Source organism: Nerophis ophidion, linkage group LG01 (assembly GCF_033978795.1).
Source record: "Nerophis ophidion isolate RoL-2023_Sa linkage group LG01, RoL_Noph_v1.0, whole genome shotgun sequence".
NCBI classification, from domain to species: Eukaryota; Metazoa; Chordata; class Actinopteri; order Syngnathiformes; family Syngnathidae; genus Nerophis; species Nerophis ophidion.
In genome coordinates, this window is record NC_084611.1 from 83,824,116 (window position 1) to 83,847,568 (window position 23,453).

General features: G+C 43.2%; 2 protein-coding genes across 4 annotated transcripts in view; both read right to left on the reverse strand.

Moving 5' to 3' along the window:
* Positions 1-11,911, reverse strand: part of LOC133560751 (protein tweety homolog 3-like) — an 89,680-nt gene extending 77,769 nt beyond the window's left edge. The window contains exons 1-2 of one of the 2 annotated variants that reach the window (XM_061913638.1): positions 11,797-11,911; positions 11,604-11,731 (exon numbers count right to left, since the gene is read on the reverse strand). The gene's annotated coding sequence lies outside the window, so the exon portion shown is untranslated. Of the gene's footprint in view, positions 1-11,603 lie in introns of both variants that reach the window. The other variant, XM_061913628.1, reaches the window with a different exon arrangement.
* Positions 11,912-20,081: 8,170 nt separating this feature from the next.
* iqce (IQ motif containing E) overlaps positions 20,082-23,453 on the reverse strand; it is a 30,186-nt gene continuing 26,814 nt past the window's right edge. For both annotated transcript variants that reach the window (XM_061913661.1, XM_061913651.1), the window contains exon 23: positions 20,082-21,045. In XM_061913661.1, coding sequence (XP_061769645.1) covers positions 20,912-21,045 — 134 coding nt within the window. In that variant the 3' untranslated portion in view covers positions 20,082-20,911. The remainder of the gene's footprint in view (positions 21,046-23,453) is intronic.

Genomic DNA, 23,453 nt, shown 5'->3' on the forward strand with positions numbered 1-23,453 from the left:
CTACAGGTTATATCACTCTTTCTTGTCTCTCCTTCTCACAGAGATATAAAACAAGCGCACCTTATATACGTCACATACTGTCCCGCGTGCAACGTCAGACGCCCTCGCCGAGCAGAGAGGTTGCGGCACGGTAAAGTTAGCTGTGGCGGGTGGTGCAAACGGAGCCGTGCGAGTGGTAATGCGGGAGAACGAAGGTGCGAATCTGGTAACAAATGAAGGAAGAATTGATTCCCAAGAAAAACAGCAGGGGGTCCATCGTCTGGTGGTGATTTGGCTTCAAGGGGGAAGATGTCGAACTGACAACTGTAATATGTAAAGTATGTGGCAAAAGCGTTGCTACAAAAAGTAGCAGCATTGCTAATTTGTAGCATCATTTGAAAAGTCACCTGCTAGAGAATGAAAGGTGCTTGAAACTCCGCATGTCAACATCTCCGGCCGGTGCCACACCAACAAAATGCCGAAGCAACCATTTCCACATGAACATTGTATGAAAAAAATTGTCACCAACAGAAGGAGATAATGTCCGCAGTAACCTACCACTAAGCAAAGGACATACACCATTTAATTTCCTATTATGCAGCTCATTTTTGTGTGAATGTGAGTGTGAATGTTGTCTGTCTATCTGCGTTGGCCCTGCGATGAGGTGGCGACTTGTCCAGGGTGTACGCCGCCTTCCGCCCGATTGTAGTTGAGATAGGCGCCAGCGCCCACCGCGACCCCAAAAGGGAATAAACGGTAGAAAATGGATGGATGGAGTTATTGAAATATCTTGTGTGACATCATGCACAAAAGTGCACTTTATATGTTTTAAACTATTGTAGTGGCATTCTGTACAAAAAGTGCACTTTAATTTAGTGTTATTTTGATATGTCATTTTGATTGATTGATTGATACTTTTATTAGTAGATTGCACAGTACAGTACATATTCCGTACAATTGACCACTAAATGGTAACACCCGAATAAGTTTTTCAACTTGTTTAAGTCGGGATCCACGTTAATCAATTCATGGTGACATCATGCACAAAAGTGCACTCATAACTTATTTTAAAATGTCTCTGACAATCTTGCACTTTGTGTTTTGGAATTGACATGAATGTTTGCGCCACTGCTTTACAGTTTAATAAATACAGTTTTGCTGTGTCATTTCCCTCTCTGCGTGAACGTTTAAAATTAGCATATATTAACGCAGTATAAAATAAAATAAAATAAAATAAAATAAAAAATAAATAAAAAAATAAAATAAAAAAATATAAAATGTAAAATATAAAATAAAAAATAAAATAAATAAAAATAAAATAAAATAAAATAAAATAAAATAAAATGAGCATATATTAATGCATTATGAAGAAGAATGTTTTAATGTAGACACATATCATCATCATACTGCTGTGATTATATGCATCAAGTGTTCATTCAAGGCTAATGCAAAATATCGAGATATATATCGTGTATCGTGACATGGCCTGAAAATATTGAGATATTAATAAAAGGCCATATCGCCCAGCCCTACCTTAAAGGCCTACTGAAATGAGATCTTATTTAAACGGGGATAGCAGGTCCATTCTATGTGTCATACTTGATCATTTTGAGGTATTGCCATATTTTTGCTGAAAGGATTTAGTAGAGAACATCGATGATAAAGTTCGCAACTTTTGGTCGCTAATAAAAAAGCCTTGCCTGTATTGGAAGTAGCAGACGATGTGCGCGTGACGTCACGGGTTGTAGAGCTCCTCACATCTGAACATTGTTTACAATCATGGCCACCAGCAGCGAGAGCGATTCGGACTGAGAAAGCGACAATTTCCCCATTAATTTGAGCGAGGATGAAAGATTTATGAATGAGGAAAGTAAGAGTGAAGGACTAGAAATAAAAAAAGACGAGGGCAGTGGGAGCGATTCAGATGTTATTAGGCAAATTTACTAGGATAATTCTGGAAAATCCCTTATCTGCTTATTGTGTTACTAGTGTCTTAGTGAGATTATATGGTCGTACCTGTACAACCTAAAGGTCGGCCCCGCACCTTTCTTCAGCACCAGTCAACGGGTGGTGGCGATGCCTATCTCTGCCCTGCGTAAGGGACCCTCTTCGAAACACAATCTTTCGAAATGATCGCTGCATAATACACTGTACTTTGTGTGTGTGGTCCAATCCAACCATGTTCGTTTGACTGTCGTCTTTCGGGAATTAAAACAATGAAACACCGGCTGTGTCTGTGTTGCTAAAGGTTGCCGCGATACACCGCTTCCAACCTACATCTTTCTTCTTTGATGTCTCCATTGTCCATTGAACAAATTGCAATAGATTCAGCAACACAGATGTCCAGAATACTGTGTAATTTCGCGATGAAAACAGACGACTTTTAGCTGGGAACGATGCTGGAACAAAATGTCCTGGACAATCCGTGACGTCACGCGCACGCGTCATCATACCGCGACGTTTCAGCTGGATATTTCGGCGCGAAATTTAAAATTGCAATTTAGTAAACTAACCCGGCCGTATTGGCATGTGTTGCAATGTTAATATTTCATCATTGATATATAAACTATCAGACTGCGTGGTGGGTAGTAGTGGGTTTCAGTAGGCCTTTACCTTAACTTTAAAGGCCTAAAATAGCTTTTATTTACCTTAACTTTAAAGGCCTACTGAAACCCACTACTACCCACCACGCAGACTGATAGTTTATATATCAATGATGAAATATTAACATTGCAACACATGCCAATACGGCCGCTTTAGTTTACTAAATTACAATTTTAAATTTCTCGCTGAGTTTCTTTTTGAAAACGTCGCGGAATGATGACGCGTGCGCGTGACGTCACGGATTGTAAAGGACATATTAGCGCTGCACTATTTGCGGCTAAAAGTCGTCCCCTTTCATTGCGCAATTAAACAGTATTCTAGACATCTGTGATGCTGAATCTATTGCTATTTGTTCAATTAATAATGGAGAAGTCAAAGTAGAAAGATGGAGGTGGGAAGCTTTAGACTTTAGCCACACAAACACATAGTGTTTCCTTGTTTAAAATTCCCGGAGGGGAAGTTTTACTATGGATCAGAGCGGTCAAGCGAACATGGTTCCCGACCACTTGTCAACCTGCAGGTTTCGGTGAGAAAATGGTGGTAAAAAGTCGCCTCTTACCGGATATAAGCTAAGCTTGCGCCGTCCATGCAGCTGCCGTCGACTTCCCTCAGAGACTGGGCTCGAGACACCCGTGGACACACCCCTCCGACTATCAGGTACTATTTAAGCTCACTTTGTTGCATTTTTGTTGCATTTGGCTTGATTGTAAAATATGTCGATTGAGAGCGGGTGTGACGTTCATATGTTCTCAATATTTACGGTTTTATCGTTCATAGAAAAACATAAATTCCGTTCTGTTTGTAAGGCGGACTGTCATAACATTTTTAGCATTCAATCAGACTTTTTTGTGAGGTTTTGTATTAATTTCCTAAAACTAGATAAACCGGCCCCCAGACACATTTTTTTCTCAGAATTTGATCCTGTTCTGTCTCCCTGTAATGTTTGATCCTGTTCTGTCTCCCTATAATGTTTGATCCCGTTCTGTCTCCCTGTAATGTTTGATCCTGTTTTGTCCTGATCTTTAATGGGATTGTGCTGAAAATTTTAATTTCCCCTCGGCGACATAGCTCGGTTGGTTGAGTGGCCGTACCAGCAACTTGAGGGTTCCATGTTCGATTCCCGCTTCCGCCATCCTAGTCACTGCCATTGTGTCCTTGGGGAAGACACTTTACCCACCTGCTCCCAGTGCCACCCACACTGGTTTAAATGTAACTTAGATATTGGGTTTCACTATGTAAAGCGCTTTGAGTCACTAGAGAAAAGCGCTATATAAATGTAATTCACTTCACTTCACTTCACTAAAACTCTAGCAACTCAATAGAAAGATAAGGGATTTCCCAGAATTATCCTAGTAAATGTGTCTAAAACCATCTGAATCCGTCCCAATGCAATAGATTTTTTTTTTCTTCTAGTCCTTCGCTATCCACGAATCTTTCATCCTCGCTCAAATTAATGGGGAAATTGTCGCTTAGTCGCTCCGAATAGCTCTTGCTGCTGGAGGCTCCCATTATAAACAATGTGAGGACGTGAGGAGCCCTCACACTTGTGACGTCATCGTCTGCGACTTCCGGTAAAGGCAAGGCTTTTTTATTAGGTGACCAAAAGTTGCGAACTTTATCGTCGATGTTCTCTGCTAAATCCTTTCAGGAAAAATATGGCAATATCGCGAAATGATCAAGTATGACACATAGAATAGACCTGCTATTCCCGTTTAAATAAGAAAATCTCATTTCAGTAGGCCTTTAAGAAAGTTGATAAATGGCTTTTATTCTTAAGATTGGGAGTAGGACTAAATTTCGCAAATTCTCAGGACTTAAGTGTAAAATAAGAAAATCTCATTTCAGTAGGCCTTTAGTATAAGGGAGGAGCTAGAGGACGTTGCTGGGGCAAGGGAAATCTGGGCTTCCCTGCTTAGGCTGCTGCCCCCGCGACCCCGACCTCGGATAAGTGGAAGAATATGGATGGATGGTGTATCACATGAACGCCACTTGACTTTTGTATTGATTGCAAATAAAGAGATCATCTCTTTAGGGCAGGGGTAGGGAACCCATGGCTTTAGAGCCAGATGACTGCATCTGGCTCTCAGATTAATCTTAGCTGACGTTGCATAACACGATAAGTAATGAATAATTTCGCTGGTAATCACAGTGTTAAAAATAACGTTCAAATTACATAACATTCTCGTGCATTTTAATCAAACCCTCCATTTTCTTTTGCACCTGTTCAAGGAGTCGCATTATTGGTAAGAATGGATATATATTTATTATTGGTTAGCTTTAATACTATCCATCCATTTTCTACCGCTTATTCCCTTTCGGGGTCGCGGGGGGCGCTGGCGCCTATCTCAGCTACAATCGGGGTACACCCTGGACAAGTCGCCACCTCATCGCAGGGCCAACACAGATAGACAGACAACATTCACACACTAGGGCCAATTTAGTGTTGCCAATCAACCTATCCCCAGGTGCATGTCTTTGGAAGTGGGAGGAAGCCGGAGTACCCGGAGGGAACCCACGCATTCACGGGGAGAACATGCAAACTCCACACAGAAAGATACCGAGCCTGGATTTGAACCCAGGACTGCAGGACCTTCGTATTGTGAGGCAGACGCACTAACCCCTCTGCCACCGTGAAGCCCAGCTTTAATACTAATGTTATTCAAAAAAATTAAAGACTTATTATACCGTATTTTTTGGACTATAAATCACAGTTTTTTTCATAGTTTGGGTAGGGGTGCAACTTATACTCAGGGGCGATTTGTGTGTGAAATTATTAACACATTACCGTAAAATATCAAATAATATTATTTAGCTCATTCACGTAAGAGACTAGACGTTTAAGATTTCATGGGATTTATCGATTAGGAGTGAGAGATTGTTTGGTAAACGTATAGCGTGTTCTATATGTTATAGTTATTTAAATGACTCTTACCATAATATGTTAGGTTAACATAGCAGGCACCTTCTCAGTTGGTTATTTATGCCTCATATAACGTACACTTATTCAGCCTGTTGTGTTGCGATCCGCTACTTGGATCACCACATATTATTGTTTATACTTCCAGTTGTTGTATCGCTCCGTCGTTCTACCCTCTTACTTCCTGTTTAGTCAGTTGTCTGGTGCCACACGAACGTCTTGCAGCTCAAGCCGTCAAAGACCAAAGAGCTGGTCATTGACTTTGGGAGGTCGAGTCCACGGTCACAACCTATTGTGATCAAGGGAGTTGAGGTACAGACCGTGGACTCATTCAAGTACCTCGGGGTTTGGGTAGACCATAAGCTGGACTGGACTGTTAACACGGACCACCAGTACAAGAAAGGACAGAGCAGGCTGTACTTCCTCAGGAGACTGCACTCCTTCAACATTTGTAGAAAACTCCTGTGGATGTACTACCAGTCTGTGGTTGCCAGTGTTCTGTTCTACATGGTAGTGTGCTGGGGGGGCAGTACATCTAAGAAGGACAGCTCCAGACTTGAGAAACTGATCAGGCGGGCCGGTTCTACAATCGGAATGAAACTAGACTCCCTGGTGACGGTGGCAGAGAAGAGGACTGTTGACAAACTAGTGAGCATCCTGGATGATGCCAGTCACCCTCTGCATAGTGTTATCAGTAGCCAGAGGAGCCTGTTCAGTTCTAGACTGCTTCATCCCAAGTGCAGGACTAATAGACTCAAGAACTCCTTTGTCCCACACGCCATTAGACTGTACAACTCCTCTCTGGGACGGGGGTCGGGGGGTATTAGGATGACAGGGGATGCAAAACAATAACAGTGCAATATGTTTTCATAACATGGTCACTACTGCCTACTTTGTCTTGTTATATTCTTATTTTACTGTTATATTGTTATTCCCATTGTTTTTATTCTCTTTGTAATATTTCTCTATTTTGTTTCCTTTTAAACCCCCATTATTTACTTTTTACTTTTTTTTAAATTGATTTCAACTCTGTACACTGCTGCTGTAATTTTAATTTTCCTGAAGGAACTCTCCTGAAGGAATCAATAAAGTACTATCTATCTATCTATCTATCTAGTCACCGTGGTTGCTCATTGACCCCACCTGCTAATCACGGTTTCTGCACATCTGTCCCTTTTTGATTACTTCCCTATTTAAGCCCCGCCCCTTTTCATTATTCTTTCTGGGTTCCTAATTTGCTTTCACGCAACGAGTTACGCCTGCACTCTGTCAAGTATGGATATCCTCGCTAGCTTTTCACGCTAAGCCATTTGTTCATTCAAGCTCTCATGCTGTGTGCTTTTGTTTTATTCTTTTATGTGCCTACGTGCCAGTTTAGTTCTCATTTTTGTATATTAGGGGCGCTCACACTTTTTCTGCAGGCGAGCTACTTTTCAATTGACCAAGTCGAGGAGATCTACCTCATTCCTATTTATAATTTATATTTATTTATTTATGAAAGAGACATTTTTGTTGACAAGTTAATGGTGTTTAATGATAATACAAGCATGTTTAACACACATAGATTCCTTTCTTTCATGAAGACAAGAATATAAGTTGGTGTATTTGATTCTGATGACTTGCATTGATTGAAATCAGACAGTGGTGATGATGACGTCCGCATTTTCAAATGGAGGGAAAAAAAAAAAGTCCTCCTTTCTGTCCAATACCACATGAAAGTGGTTGGATTTGGCATCTCATTTGTCCAACTTGCATACTCCTTTTTAAACACTTTGTTATGAGAGTAGCATATGTGTGTGGCCCTTTAATGTCTGGCAGCAGGTGAGTGACGTCAGTGACTGTGCGGGTGGGCAAGCAAGTGAGAAAGCGGTCGCTGAGGGCGGGGGAGAAATACATTGGCATCAAACTCCGTAGCTTGCTAGCTTGTGCACGCTAGCTTTCTGAGACTCTTATTTTGTTAGCACAGGCAGGATGAAACAGGTCTTTTATGGTGAAGACAGGAACTGTGCAGGCGGTCTTTAGAGTTTTGACAGTAGGTACGGAGTCTCTGGAAATAAAATGTGTTTTTCTGCGTCCGCCCTGTTAGTGATTTTTTTCTTAAATATGAGCTCGCAGCAGCCAGCGTCATCTCACAAGATCCTCGGGTGCCGAGAATGTCAAACAACTGACGAAAGTGAAGTCTTGGTATGATTGATGATTGCTCATTTTTATGTCTATTTTTTAATGCCTGGCTTGAGATCGAATGACACACCCTCCGAGATCGACCAGTCGATCGCGATCGACGTAATGCCCACTTCTGTTGTATATCGTAGCTTTTATGCTAGCGTCTTTGGTTTGCCTTTTATTAGCACCAGTGTTTTGTTTCATAGATCCTTTTCATTAAAGGGGAACATTATCACCAGACCTATGTAAGTGTCAATATATACCTTGATGGTGCAGAAAAAGTTTTTATGTCATTAACTGGCAATTTTTATGCTATTAACTATGATAGTTTTTACGTTAATACTACTTTTTTTTATAATATTAACTATTAGTTTTCTTTATGTTATTAACTATTATAGTTTTTATTATTAATTAATATAGTTTTTCCGTTAACTATTACAGTTTTATATGCCATGAACTAAGATAGTTTTTACATAAATACTATTGTAGTTTTGGGGAACATTATCACCAGACCTATGCAAGCGTCAATATATACTTTGATGGTGCAGAAAAAAGACCATGTATTTTTTTAACCGATTTCCGAACTCTAAATGGGTGAATTTTGGCGAATTAAACGCCTTTTTGTTTATCGCGCTGGAGGCGATGACGTCACCGAGGTAACATTTTCATTTTCAACACATTACAAACACCGGGTCTCAGCTCTGTTATTTTCCGTTTTTTCGACTATTTTTTGGAACCTTGGAGACATCATGCCTCGACGGTGTGTTGTCGGAGGGTGTAACAACACTAACAGATAGGGATTCAAGTTGCACCACTGGCCCCAAGATGCCAAAGTGTCTGCCGCCAGACCCCCATTGAATGTGCTGGAGTTTCTCCACATTTTACCGGCGATGCTAAGACAGACATGGCACAGAGATGTATGGATAACCTGCAGATGCATTTGCAACGATAGTCAACGAAATCACAAAGGTGAGTTTTGTTGATATTGACTGCCAGCTAATCGATGCTAACATGCTACGCTAATCGATGCTAACATGCTATTTACCGGCGGTGCTAAAGCAGACATGGCACAGAGATGTATGGATAACCTGCAGATGCATTTGCAACTATATTACGTTTCCTTCCACCCACATTTAATGCGAAAAAAACACTTACCAATCGACGGATTTAAGTTGCTCCATTGTCAAAAGATGCGAAAGTCCTGATCGTTTGGTCCGCACATTTTACCGGCGATGCTAACGCAGCTATTCGGCCATGCTATGGCTATGAATAGCGTCAATAGCTATTCGCTCAATAGCTTCAGTTTCTTCTTCAATATTTTCATACTCCAACCATCTGTTTCAATACATGCGTAACCTGTTGAACCGCTTAAGTCGCTGAAATGCGAGTTTGAAGCCGGGCTAATGACACTATATCTTGCTGTGGTATTCCCATTGTTTGTTTAGATTGGCAGCACTGTGTGACGTCACAGAGAAATGGCCAGTGTCTTCGCAGAGAGCGAAAATAAGGCACTTTAAAGCTTTATTTAGGGATATTCCAAGACCGGTAAAATAAAAAATAAAAACTTCAAAAAATACAACAAGCCACCGGGAACTGATTTTTATTGTTTTTAACCCTTTTGAAATTGTGATAATGTTCCCCTTTAAATAAATTGTTTATATCTTACCTTTGCTGTGTTCACTTGTTGACGCATCCACGAGGGAATCAAACCCGGCACCACAATGCCAAACGGGCGTAACATGTTGTTCACTATTCCTTATTTATTTTAAATTGCCTTTCAAATTTCTATTCTTGGTGTTGGGTTTTATCAAATAAACGTCCCCAAAAAATGCGACTTATACTCCAGTGCGACTTATATGGGGTTTTTTTTTCCTTCTTTATTATGCATTTTCGGCCGGTGCGACTTATACTCCGGAGAATACGGTACTCTAAAAATGTTGTATCCATCCATCCATCCATTTCCTACCGCTTATTCCCTTTCGGGGTCGCGGGGGGCGCTGGCGCCTATCTCAGCTACAATCGGGCGGAGGGCGGGGTACACCCTGGACAAGTCGCCACCTCATCGCAGGGCCAACACAGATAGACAGACAACATTCACACTCACATTCACACACTAGGGCCAATTTTAGTGTTGCCAATCAACCTATCCCCAGGTGCATGTCTTTGGAAGTGGGAGGAAGCCGGAGTACCCGGAGGGAACCCACGCATTCACGGGGAGAACATGCAAACTCCACACAGAAAGATCCCGAGCCTGGATTTGAACCCAGGACTGCAGGACCTTCGTATTGTGAGGCAGACGCACTAACCCCTCTGCCACCGTGAAGCTCTTATTTTAAATTGCCTTTCAAATTTCTATTCTTGGTGTTGGGTTTTATCAAATAAACGTCCCCAAAAAAATGCGACTTATACTCCAGTGCGACTTATGTTTTTTTTTTCCTTCTTTATTATGCATTTTCGGCCGGTGCGACTTATACTCCGAAAAATACGGTACTCTAAAAATGTTGGTCTTAAAAATGCACACATTTTGTTGTATTTAGTGTTAAAAAAAATATATTATATGGCTCTCACGGAAATACAGTTTGAAATATTTGGCTTTCATGGCTCTCTTGCGGTCAGCACCTCCAAGTCCGAGTCCATGGTTCTCGCCCGGAAAAGGGTGGAGTGCCATCTCCGGGTTGGGGAGGAGACCCTGCCCCAAGTGGAGGAGTTCAAGTACCTAGGAGTCTTGTTCACGAGTGAGGGAAGAGTGGATCGTGAGATCGACAGGCGGATCGGTGCGGCGTCTTCAGTAATGCGGACGTTGTACCGATCCGTTGTGGTGAAGAAGGAGCTGAGCCGGAAGGCAAAGCTCTCAATTTACCGGTCGATCTACGTTCCCATCCTCACCTATGGTCATGAGCTTTGGGTCATGACCGAAAGGATAAGATCACGGGTACAAGCGGCCGAAATGAGTTTCCTCCGCCGGGTGGCGGGGCTCTCCCTTAGAGTTAGGGTGAGAAGCTCTGTCATCCGGGAGGAACTCAAAGTAAAGCCGCTGCTCCTCCACATCGAGAGGAGCCAGATGAGGTGGTTCGGGCATCTGGTCAGGATGCCACCCGAACGCCTCCCTAGGGATGTGTTTAGGGCACGTCCAGCTGGTAGGATGCCACGGGGAAGACCCAGGACACGTTGGGAAGACTATGTCTCCCGGCTGGCCTGGGAACGCCTCGGGATCCCCCGGGAAGAGCTAGACGAAGTGGCTGGAGATAGGGAAGTCTGGGCTTCCCTGCTTAGGCTGCTGCCCCCGCGACCCGACCTCGGATAAGCGGATGATGGATGGATGGGCTCTCTCAGCCAAAAAGGTTCCCGACCCCTGCTTTAGGGGGTAACTTTCCCCAGGGTTGAGGATGACGATGAAGGAATGGAAGATAAACACAAAGAGATGCTTGTGAGTGCAGACAACACTGAACTTGAATTGTGCAAAAAAAAAAAAAAAAAGCTGCAACAAAGCCTTTGTTTTTAACCGCATTGTCTCTCACACACACACACACACACACACACACACACACACACACACACACACACACACACACACACACACACGCACACACACACGCACACACACACAAAGTAGGTCAACACACCAGCATGTTGTTTACCTCACATTCATTGTTACTAGCCCGGGAGATTAGCCTCATTAGCCCGCTAGCCTCATCCCGCTTTGTCCGTGACGAGTACCGCAGTCTGGCCGAGTCGCCACGGCAACCAAAACCAGGCGGTGGAAGAGAAGCTCCACACATACATACATCTATTTTCTACCGCGTATTCCCTTTGGGGTCGGGCGGAAGGCGACGTACACCCTGGACAAGTCGCCACCTCATCGCAGGGCTCCACACATACAAAAAAAAAAAAAAAAAAAAACGCCACCCTAAAGTGCCGAAGCATCCAAAGTCCAACCTACCTAGCGGCTGATGTCCTGCGGTGTGTTGGAAGGCTCGCTGCCGCATCAACGCGGCGCTGCGGTCTCATCCATCCGCGGGGGCTCCACCGGCGGTCCGCCTGCTCACATTTCAGCCCGGCTGCCTCCGCCTAAAAAGTCGGGGCAGGGTTGAGGAAAAGAGAGCCGTCGTGGTCGCGGATATTCGCGTCTTCACCTTCGCCGTGAAACGACGCCGCCGTCCAGCCTGTTCGTCGACCAAGGACAGAAGACACACTGCTTCAAAGACTGCGTGCGCGATACCAAACATCGACACCTAGGTGGTATCTTACCGTATTTCCTTGTGTCGATGCCAACACTCGCAGTATCGTCCACCCCTCTAGTTCGTGTATGTGAGGAGCAGGAGTGTAAACCCTGAATTATGGCGCCCTCTTTCGTTCAAGTCCTGCTACTGCATGTTCAAAGCGCAGACCGCACCAAACAAACTCAAGCTAAACACGTATAAATATGTATAATGGGAGTGTGAATCGAATAGTTTACGTTGTGCGATTCAGAATCGATTCTCATTTTTTTTTAAATCGTTTTTTTTTTTAATTAATCCAACAAACCACTACACAGCAATACCATAACAATGCAATCCAATTCCAAAAACAAACCTGACCCAGCAACACTCAGAACTGCAATAAACAGAGCAATTGAGAGAAGACACAAACACCATCCATCCATCCATCCATCCATCCATTTTTATTTTCAACCCATTGTAAACATTGGGTCTCAGCTGTTATTTTCCATTTTTTCGACTATTTTTTGGAACCTTGGAGACATCATGCCTCGTCAGTGTGTTGTCGGAGGGTGTAACAACACTAACAGGGAGGGATTCAAGTTGCACCACTGGCCCGAAAATGCGAAAGTGTCTGCCGCCAGACCCCCATTGAATGTACCAAAGTGGCTCCACATTTTACCGGCGAAGACAGACATGGCACAGAGATGTATGGATAACCTGCAGATGCATTTGCAACGATAAAGTCAACGAAATCACAAAGGTGAGTTTTGTTGATGTTGACTTATGTGCTAATCAGACATATTTGGTCGCAGAGTGACTGCCAGCTAATCAATGCTAACCATCCATCCATCCATCTTCTTCCGCTTAGCCGAAGTCGGGTCGCGGGGGAAGCAGCCTAAGCAGGGAAGCCCAGACTTCCCTTTCCCCAGCCACTTCGTCTAGCTCTTCCCGGGGGATCTCGAGGCGTTCCCAGGCCAGCCGGGAGACATAGTCTTCCCAACGTGTCCTGGGTCTTCCCCGTGGCCTCCTACCGGTTGGACGTGCCCTAAAAGAGAAGACACAAACACGACACAGAGTAATGAAACAAAAATGAATATTATCAACAACTGTATCAATATTAATTATAATTTCAGCATAGCAGTGATTAAAAATCCCTCATTGACATTATCATTAGACATTTATAAAAATAATAAAAAAGAACAATAGTGTCACAGTGGCTTACACTTGCACCGCATCTCAAAAGCTTGACAACACAGTGTCCAATGTTTTCACAAAGATAAAATAAGTCATATTTTTGGTTAATTTAATAGTTAAAACATATTTACATTATCGCAATCAGTTAATAAAACATTGTCCTTTACAATTATAAAACCTTTTTTTTTTTTTAAATCTACTACTCTGCTAGCATGTCAGCAGACTGGGGTAGATCCTGCTGAAATTGTATGTATTGAATGAATACAGAATCCTTTTGAATCGGAAAAATATCGTTTTTGAATCGAGAATCGAAAAAAATCGATATATTATCGAAACATGACCCCAAGAATCGATATTGAATCGAATCATGGGACACCCAAAGATTCACAGCCCTAATAATCAACTATATCGTTGGAAACTAGACTTGAAAAAGGCACTGAATTCTCCTTAAAAGCTAACCTGAAATGAACCCCCACATAAAAAACATTGTATTTAATTTTTTACCATTTTTTTCTCACCTTTATCTTAACGTAAAATAATGCAAAAATCAATGTACGATTTTAATCCGGCACTAGAGTAAACGCTTTCAAAATGTATTTAAGTCTCACCTTAAAACTCCTTTGTATACTTTAGCCTTTAAATAGACCTCCTTTTCAGACCAGTTGATCTGCCGCTTCTTTTCTTTTTCTCCTCTGTCCCCCCCTCCCTTGTGGAGTCCGATGGCCATGGATGAAGTACTGGCTGTCCAGAGTCAGGACCCAGGATGGACCGCTCGCCTGTGTATCGGTTGGGGACATTTCTACGCTGCTGATCCGACTCCGCTTGGGAAGGTCTCCTCTGGACAGGACTCTCGCTGTTGTCTTGGATCCGCTTTGAACTGAACTCTCGCGGCTGTGTTGGATACACTCATAGTATCATGTTAGACCCGCTCGACATCCATTGCTTTCGGTCCCCTAGTGGAACAGAGCTGACAGCGAGAGACGGCAGGGCAAAGCACATACTGGCGCCATATTCTGGAAACTCAGAAGTGACGTTACTCAAATAGTGAAAGGTAAGTGTTTTGTTGTTGTTTTTTTAGTAACCAGCAAGCACAGTACAGTTAGTACAACAACTGTGTTTTTATTACTGTGTATTTGATAGGTGCCGTCTGAAATTCAACCATTTCTTTTATCTATATATAATAAAATAAATATATATAGCTAGAATTCACAGAAAGTTAAGTATTTCATACATATATATAGATGTATTCATACATACACAAACACATATACATATATAAATATATATATATATGATATATATACACACACACACACACATATATATATATACACATACATATATACATATATATGAAATACTCGAGTTGGTGAATTGGCTGTAAATATACTCTCTTCTTAACCACACCCCCGCCCCAACCACGCCCCCAAACCAAGCCTCCGCCCCACCCCCGACCCCCCACCTCCCGAAATCGGAGGTCTCAAGGTTGGCAAGTATGATCTAATTTTATTTATTTGGGTTAAAAATATTGTTTGAAAACCAGCAATTATAGTCTGCAAATAATGTGTTGTTGTGGAGTGTCGATGCTGTCTAGAGCTGGACAGAGTAACCGTGTAATACTCTTCCATATCAGTAGGTGGCAGCTGGTAGCTAATTGCTTTGTAGATGTCGGAAGCAGGGGGAGGCAGCGTGCAGGTAAAGAGGTGTCAAATGCTTAAACCAAAAATAAACAAAAGGTGAGTACCCCTAAGAAAAGGCATTGAAGCCTAGGGAAGGCTATGCAGAATGAAACTAAAACTGAACTGGCTGCAAAGTAAACAAAAACAGAATGCTGGACGACAGCAAAGACTTACAGTGGAGCAAAGACAGCGTCCACAATGTACATCTGAACATGACATGACAATCAACAATGCCCCAGGATGGAAAACAACTGAAATATTCCTGATTGCTAAGTAGATGCGGGAATTCGCTCAAAAGGGAGACATGAAACTGCTACAGGAAAATACTACAAAAAGAGAAAAAGCGACCAAAATAGGAGCTCAAGACAAGAACTAAAATACTACACGCAGGAAATCAGGAAAAAACTCCAAATAAGTCAGGGCGTGAGGTGACTGGTTGTGACAGTACACCTACTTTGAGACAAGAGCTATAGTCATGCATGCCTGGTTATGCTTTAAAATCCTATCCAACAATTGCGCCAATGACTTTTTACTGTCAACTGAGTTTCGTTTTTGACAGTTTTCTGCTGGTGGTGTGCCTCTGGATTCTTTCAACACAAAAAATGTGCCTTGGTTAAAAAAAGGTTGAAAAACACTGCACTAGAGGGCGCTATTTTTCCTCATTCAAAGGAAACGGGGAAAAAATGATCCTGATGTTTGGTCACATTAGGAAAATGAAGAGAGATCAGGATAAATGGTTAATTACCTGTTTTATATTAAAGTTATGTGTAAAAACTATTTATTTAATATCTACAGGTGGAAGAAAATATAGTAGCAGTAGTAATCTAGTATACAGAGCTTCACTTTTTCCACATTTTATGTTACACCCTTAGTCCAAAATAGAAAAGAATAGAATAGAAAGTACTTTATTGATCCCAGGGGAAATCCAAAATGGAATAGTCATATTTGTCCTCAAAATTCTACAAAAATTCCTCATAATGACAATGTGAAAATGTTTAAGAAAATTTTGCAAATTGAAACTAAAAAGATGTACAAAACACTCTGTAACGCTCGTCTTCTTTTTGTGCCATTGGGTTGCTTGAGTGTAGTTCACTTTTACGACACTGGAGGGGGGCATTGAGCGCATCATTACATCAGCAAGTTCTGAAAGTTAAGTGAACTTCGATGTCAATTGTTTCAATCAATCAATCAATGTTTACTTATATAGCCCTAAATCACTAGTGTCTCAAAGGGCTGCACAAACCACTACGACATCCTCGGTAGGCCCACATAAGGGCAAAGAAAACTCACACCCAGTGGGACATCGGTGACAATAATGACCCAGTGGGACGTCGGTGACAATGATGACTATGAGAACCTTGGAGAGGAGGAAAGCAATGGATGTCGAGCGGGTCTAACATGATACTGTGAAAGTTCAATCCATAATGGATCCAACACAGTCGCGAGAGTCCAGTCCAAAGCGGATCCAACACAGCAGCGAGAGTCCCGTTCACAGCGGAGCCAGCAGGAAACCATCTCAAGCGGAGGCGGATCAGCAACGCAGAGATGTCCCCAGCCGATACACAGGCGAGCGGTACATGGCCACCGGATCGGACCGGACCCCCTCCACAAGGGAGAGTGGGACATAGAAGAAAAAGAAAAGAAACGGCAGATCAACTGGTCTAAAAAGGGAGTCTATTTAAAGGCTAGAGTATACAAATGAGTTTTAAGGTGAGACTTAAATGCTTCTACTGAGGTGGCTTCTCGAACTGTTACCGGGAGGGCATTCCAGAGTACTGGAGCCCGAACGGAAAACGCTCTATAGCCCGCAGACTTTTTTTGGGCTTTGGGAATCACTAATAAGCCGGAGTCCTTTGAACGCAGATTTCTTGCCGGGACATTTGGTACAATACAATCGGCAAGATAGGATGGAGCTAGACCGTGTAGTATTTTATACGTAAGTAGTAAAACCTTAAAGTCACATTGGCAATTGGCAATGTGCGTCAATACAAGGAAAAAGAGGGTTACAGAGAAAGTGTTTTGTACAAAAAATATTCACAACCTCTGCTCAATACTTTGTTGATGCACCCATGGCAACAATAAAGTATTTTTTGAATACAATGCAAGTCTTTGGGCAGCTCTTTGCAGCACCTCTCAGGCTCCATCAGGTTGGATGGGAAGTGTTGGTTTCCATCCAGGATGTCTCTGTACATTGCTGCATTCCTCTTAGTCTAAGTCAGGGAGGGGACCAAGAACCCGATGGTCACTCCGTCAGATCTACAGCGTTCCAGATGGACGACAATCGCCGCAGCATTCCACCAATCGGGCCTGTGGCCAAATGGAAGCGATTTCTTAAAAAAAAAGTGTGTACTCTCAGACCATGAGAAACAAAATTCTCTGGTCTAATGAGACAAAAGATTGAAGTCTTTGGTGTGAATGCCAGGCATCATGTATGGAGGGAACCAGGCCAGTACCATTCCTACAGTGAAGCATGGTGGTTGCAGCATCATGCTGTGGGGTTGCTTTTCAGCAGCAGGAACTGGGAGTCTAGTCAGGATAGAGGGAAAGATGAATGCAGCAATGTACAGAGACATCCTGGATGAAAATCAACGCTTCTGAGGAATTGGTGAAACTGGTCAAAGATAGGTGTGCCAAGCTTGTGGGATCATATTCACAACAACACCCTGACGCTGACCCTAACCACAACAACGACACCCTGACGCTGACCCTAACCACAACAGCAACACCCTGGCGCCGACCCTGACCACAAACAACGTTTTAATACACCCAGACGCTGACCCTAACCACAACAATAACACCCTGACGTTGACCATAACCACGACATCAACACCCTGACCCCAACGACAACAACGACACACTGACGCTGACCCTAACCACAACAACACCCTGGCGCTGACACTAACCACAAAAACGACTCACGACACCCTGACGCTGACTCTAACCAAAACAACGACACCCTGACCCCAAACACAACAACGACACCCTGGCGCTGACCCTAACCATAACGACACCATGACGCTGACCCTAACCACAACAACGACACCCTGGCGCTGACCCTTACCACAACAACGACACCCTGGCGCTGACCCTAACCACAACAACGACACCCTGGCGCTGACCCTAACCACAACGACACCCTGGCGCTGACCCTAACCACAACAACGACACCCTGGCGCTTACCCTATCCACAACGACACCCTGGCGCTTACCCTATCCACAAACAACGTTTTAATACACCCTGACGCTGACCCTAACCACAACAATAACACCCTGACGTTGACCATAACCACGACATCAACACACTGACCCTAATGACAACAACGACACCCTGGCGCTGACCCTAACCACAACAACGACTCACGACACCCTGACGCTGACTCTAACCAAAACAACGACACCCTGACCCCAAACACAACAACGACACCCTGGCGCTGACCCTACCCACAACGACACCATGACGCTGACCCTAACCACAACGACACCATGACACTGACCCTAACCACAACAACACCCTGGCGCTGACCCTTACCACAACAACGACACCCTGGCGCTGACCCTTACCACAACAACGACACCCTGGCGCTGACCCTTACCACAACAACGACACCCTGGCACTTACCCTATCCACAACGACGACACCCTGGCGCTGACCCTAACCACAACGACGACACCCTGGCGCTTACCCTATCCACAACGACGACACCCTGGCGCTGACCCTAACCACAACAGCGACACCCTGGCACTGACCCTAACCACAACAGCGACACCCTGGCGCTGACCCTAACCACAACAGCGACACCCTGGCACTGACTATGACCACAAACAACTTAGGCTGTAGTTGCTGCCAAAGCTGATTCAACAAAGTATTGAGCAAAGGCTTCAAATACTTATGTACTAATTTTTTGCAACTTAACGCCAAAAAAACAGAAATGCTGATTATCGGTCCTGCTAGACACCGACCTCTATTTAATAATACAACTTTAACATTTGACAAGCAAATAATAAAACAGGGTGACTCGGTAAAAAATCTGGGTATTATCTTCGACCCAACTCTCTCCTTTGAATCACACATTAAAAGCGTTACTAAAACGGCCTTCTTTCATCTCCGTAATATCGCTAAAATTCGCTCCATTTTGTCCACTAAAGACGCCGAGATCATTATCCATGCGTTTGTTACGTCTCGTCTCGATTACTGTAACGTATTTTTTTCGGGTCTCCCCATGTCTAGCATTAAAAGATTACAGTTGGTACAAAATGCGGCTGCTAGACTTTTGACAAGAACAATAAAGTTTGATCACATTACGCCTGTACTGGCTCACCTGCACTGGCTTCCTGTGCACTTAAGATGTGACTAAGGTTTTACTAATTACGTATAAAATACTACACGGTCTAGCTCCATCCTATCTTGCCGATTGTATTGTACCATATGTTCCGGCAAGAAATATCGTTCAAAAGACTCTGGCTTATTAGTGATTCCTAGAGCCAAAAAAGTCTGCGGGCTATGGAGCGTTTTCCGTTCGGGCTCCAGTACTCTGGAATGCCATCCCGGTAAGTTCGAGATGCTACCTCAGTAGAAGCATTTAAGTCTCACCTTAAAACTCATTTGTATACTCTAGCCTTTAAATAGACCTCCTTTTTAGACCAGTTGATCTGCCGCTTCTTTTCTTTTTTCTCCTATGTCCCCCCCTCCCTTGTGGAGGGGGTCCGGTCCGATGACCATGGATGAAGTACTGGCTGTCCAGAGTCGAGACCCAGCATGGACCGCTCGTCGGGACCCAGGATGGACCGCTCGCCTGTGTATCGGTTGGGGACATCTCTACGCTGCTGATCTGCCTCCGCTTGAGATGGTTTCCTGTGGACGGGACTCTCGCTGCTGTCTTGGATCCGCTTTGAACTGAACTCTCGCGGCTGTGTTGGAGCCACTATGGATTGAACTTTCACAGTATCATGTTAGACCCGCTCGACATCCATTGCTTTCGATCCCCTAGAGGGGGGGGGGGGGGGGTTGCCCACATCTGAGGTCCTCTCCAAGGTTTCTCATAGTAAGCATTGTCACTGGTGTCCCACTGGATGTGAATTCTCCCTGCCCACTGGGTGTGAGTTTTCCTTGCCCTTTTGTGGGTTCTTCCGAGGTTGTAGTCGTAATGGTTTGTACAGTCCTTTGAGACATTTGTGATTTGGGGCTATATAAATAAACATTGATTGATACATGTAATTTTTTTTTTTTTTTAAGTTTGAATACATTTGCAAAATGAAAAAGTTTTTATCACATTGTCATTATCGGGTATTATGTGGAATACATTCGGTTCTCAAAATTCTACATTTTGGAATAAAGCTATAACAAAATGTAGAAAAAGGGAAGCACTGTGAGTACTTTCCGGATGCACTTTATTTTGTTATTCACTGGTGATGGACGTCTATTTATAGACTAAAATTGTGGATTAACAATAATAATCTGGAAGTGGTGGCCCCTACTATAGGGGAACAAGTTCTAAACATTCTTCCAAACAAATGTATTTTCCATTCAAAACTCCTCAACTTTTTGAGTTGGATTGGAGATAAGTTAAACTTTAAGTGTAAACATAAGTCTGCACCATTAGCTAAAAAGTAGTGTCTCCACTCGCAGTTTTACTCAGCCAATATATTTTTATTGTTTAAAAAAAAAAAGGAATTGTGGCCAATTTTTATTGATTAAAAAGACATTGAAATGTATTAAAATAGTGTTTTTCTGTTATGTGGTGGAAATGACTATAAAAGCATACCTGGAGCATCAAACTGCCATAATTTCATTAAAAAAACTAACTTATGTGTGTTTTTTTTACTGGAGGAATGTACTTCATTAATAGAAAAGCGACTATTGTAATTATGACTTGTTATATTTACAAAAAAAAAAAAGACTAAAAGCGTGACTCCATCATGTTGTCAGTGTGGCTCACTCAGTACATGTATTGCTAGAGCAGTAGTAGTAGTTACTTGGATATCCAGCTTGTAGGCACTTTGGCAAAAAAAAACGATAACGAATAAAATAACAAATCCGACGTGCAAGTTCAGGTTCTCACGTGACAGGAAGTCCTTCAAAAGTTGGAACAAGAGACAGCAGCGGGCCAGTAACCTCATGGAATAATCCGGCGTTCGTTTTGTCCGCGACGCACTGAAGTCCCTGTTCCCGGCATTGGTCACGCGACCCTGGTCTCTCTGTTCCTCCGAGGATAGGACTCGGCGATGATGATGTCGTCCGAGTCGTCCGACTCACGCGAAAGGGCTTCGTCTCCAGCGACCAGCTCGGCGGCGCACACTGATTGTGGTTGTGCTGCGGGAGGAAAAAACAAGGCTTGAAAACTGCTCAGTGGCCTTGTGGTTAGAGTGTCCGCCCTGAGATCGGTAGGCCGTGAGTTCAAACCCCGGCCGAGTCATACCAAAGACTATAAATATGGGACTCATTACCTCCCTTCTTGGCACTCAGTATCAAGGGTTAGAATTGGGGGTTAAATCACCTAAGATGATTCCCGGGCGCAGCCACCGCTGATGCTCACTACTCCCCTCACCTCCCAGGGGGTGAACAAATTTCACCACAACTCGTGTGTGTGTGACAATCACTGGTACTTTCACTTTAACTTAAAAGTGGAACCCAAACGCTACAAAATAAACATTCCCAAAAAGGAAACTGATAACTATTTAAAGAGATGTCCGATAATATCGGACTGCCGATATCATCGGCCAATAAATGCTTTAAAATGTAATATCGGAAATTATCGTTACCGGTTTCAAAACGTAAAATGTATGACTTTTTAAAACGCCGCTGTACTTAGTGGTACACGGACGTAGGGAGAAGTACAAAACGCCAATAAACCTTAAAAGGCACTGTCTTTGCGTGCCGGCCCAGGCACAAGCTTTTCATTTATCAACAAAGCTGTTCCACATTAATATAAGGATAATAAAGGAAAATATTTTTGTTTGCTCCACAACACCTCGGTCACCTTTCATTCAGCATATCTAGCCTTATAATTGTGGCTATGATAACAAATTAACAAAAAGACAAGTAGACAGCGAAAGTAATAGAGCAAGAAAAGCATACAACCCTCTACATGCCCCTAAAGCTGACCAACCAACACACCGGATTGTAGTCAGTTGAAGGCGTGTCTTAATGAAATTAAACAATGGATGTCCGCTAACTTTTTGCAACTCAACGCCAAAAAAACGGAAATGCTGATTATCGGTCCTGCTAGACACCGAACTCTATTTAATAATACAACTCTAACATTTGACAACAAAACAATTAAACAAGGCGACACGGTAAAGAATCTGGGTATTATCTTCGACCCAACTCTCTCCTTTGAGGCACACATTAAAAGTGTTACTAAAACGGCCTTCTTTCATCTCCGTAATATCGCTAAAATTCGCTCCATTCTGTCCACTAAAGACGCTGAGATCATTATCCATGCGTTTGTTACGTCTCGCCTCGACTACTGTAACGTATTATTTTCGGGTCTCCCCATGTCTAGCATTAAAAGATTACAGTTGGTACAAAATGCGGCTGCTAGACTTTTGACAAGAACAAGAAAGTTTGATCACATTACGCCTGTACTGGCTCACCTGCACTGGCTTCCTGTGCACTTAAGATGTGACTTTAAGGTTTTACTACTTACGTATAAAATACTACACGGTCTAGCTCCATCCTATCTTGCCGATTGTATTGTACCATATGTCCCGGCAAGAAATCCGCGTTCAAAGGACTCCGGCTTATTAGTGATTCCCAAAGCCCAAAAAAAGTCTGCGGGCTATAGAGCTTTTTCATTTTGGGCTGCCCTCCCGGTAACAGTTCGAGATGCCACCTCAGTAGAAGCATTTAAGTCTCACCTTAAAACTCATTTGTATACTCTAGCCTTTAAATAGACTCCCTTTTTAGACCAGTTGATCTGCCGTTTCTTTTCTTTTTCTTCTATGTCCCACTCTCCTTTGTGGAGGGGGTCCGGTCCGATCCGGTGGCCATGTACTGCTTGCCTGTGTATCGGCTGGGGACATCTCTGCGCTGCTGATCCGCCTCCGCTTGGGATGGTTTCCTGCTGGCTCCGCTGTGAACGGGACTCTCGCTGCTGTGTTGGATCCGCTTTGGACTGGACTCTCGCGACTGCGTTGGATCCATTATGGATCGAACTTTCACGGTATCATGTTAGACCCGCTCGACATCCATTGCTTTCCTCCTCTCCAAGGTTCTCATAGTCATCATTGTCACCGACGTCCCACTGGGTCATTATTGTCACCGATGTCCCACTGGGTGTGAGTTTTCCTTGCCCTTATGTGGGCCTACCTAGGATGTTGTAGTGGTTTGTGCAGCCCTTTGAGACACTAGTGATTTAGGGCTATATAAGTAAACATTGATTGATTGATTGATTGAACCCTCTTGTGTAAAAACTACAAAATCATTCATATTAACTCAGCTCTAAGTTGTGTAAATGTTACCAGTTATACATTACATGACCTTCACAGTAAAAACAAGTCGAAAAATGGACTGATAAATTTCCATCCAATATCCATTAAAATGACATCCTCCTGGCATGATGGACCAATGCACCAGTGTCCTCTTGGGGGCGACACAGAGCCATGAATATAGATGACAACAACCTAATGTAAGGGCTTATGCAAAGCAAACAGATCAAAAAAAGAAGTTTGCGGGCTACAGAGCGTTTTTCTATTCGGGCTCTGTCACGGCAAATTTCT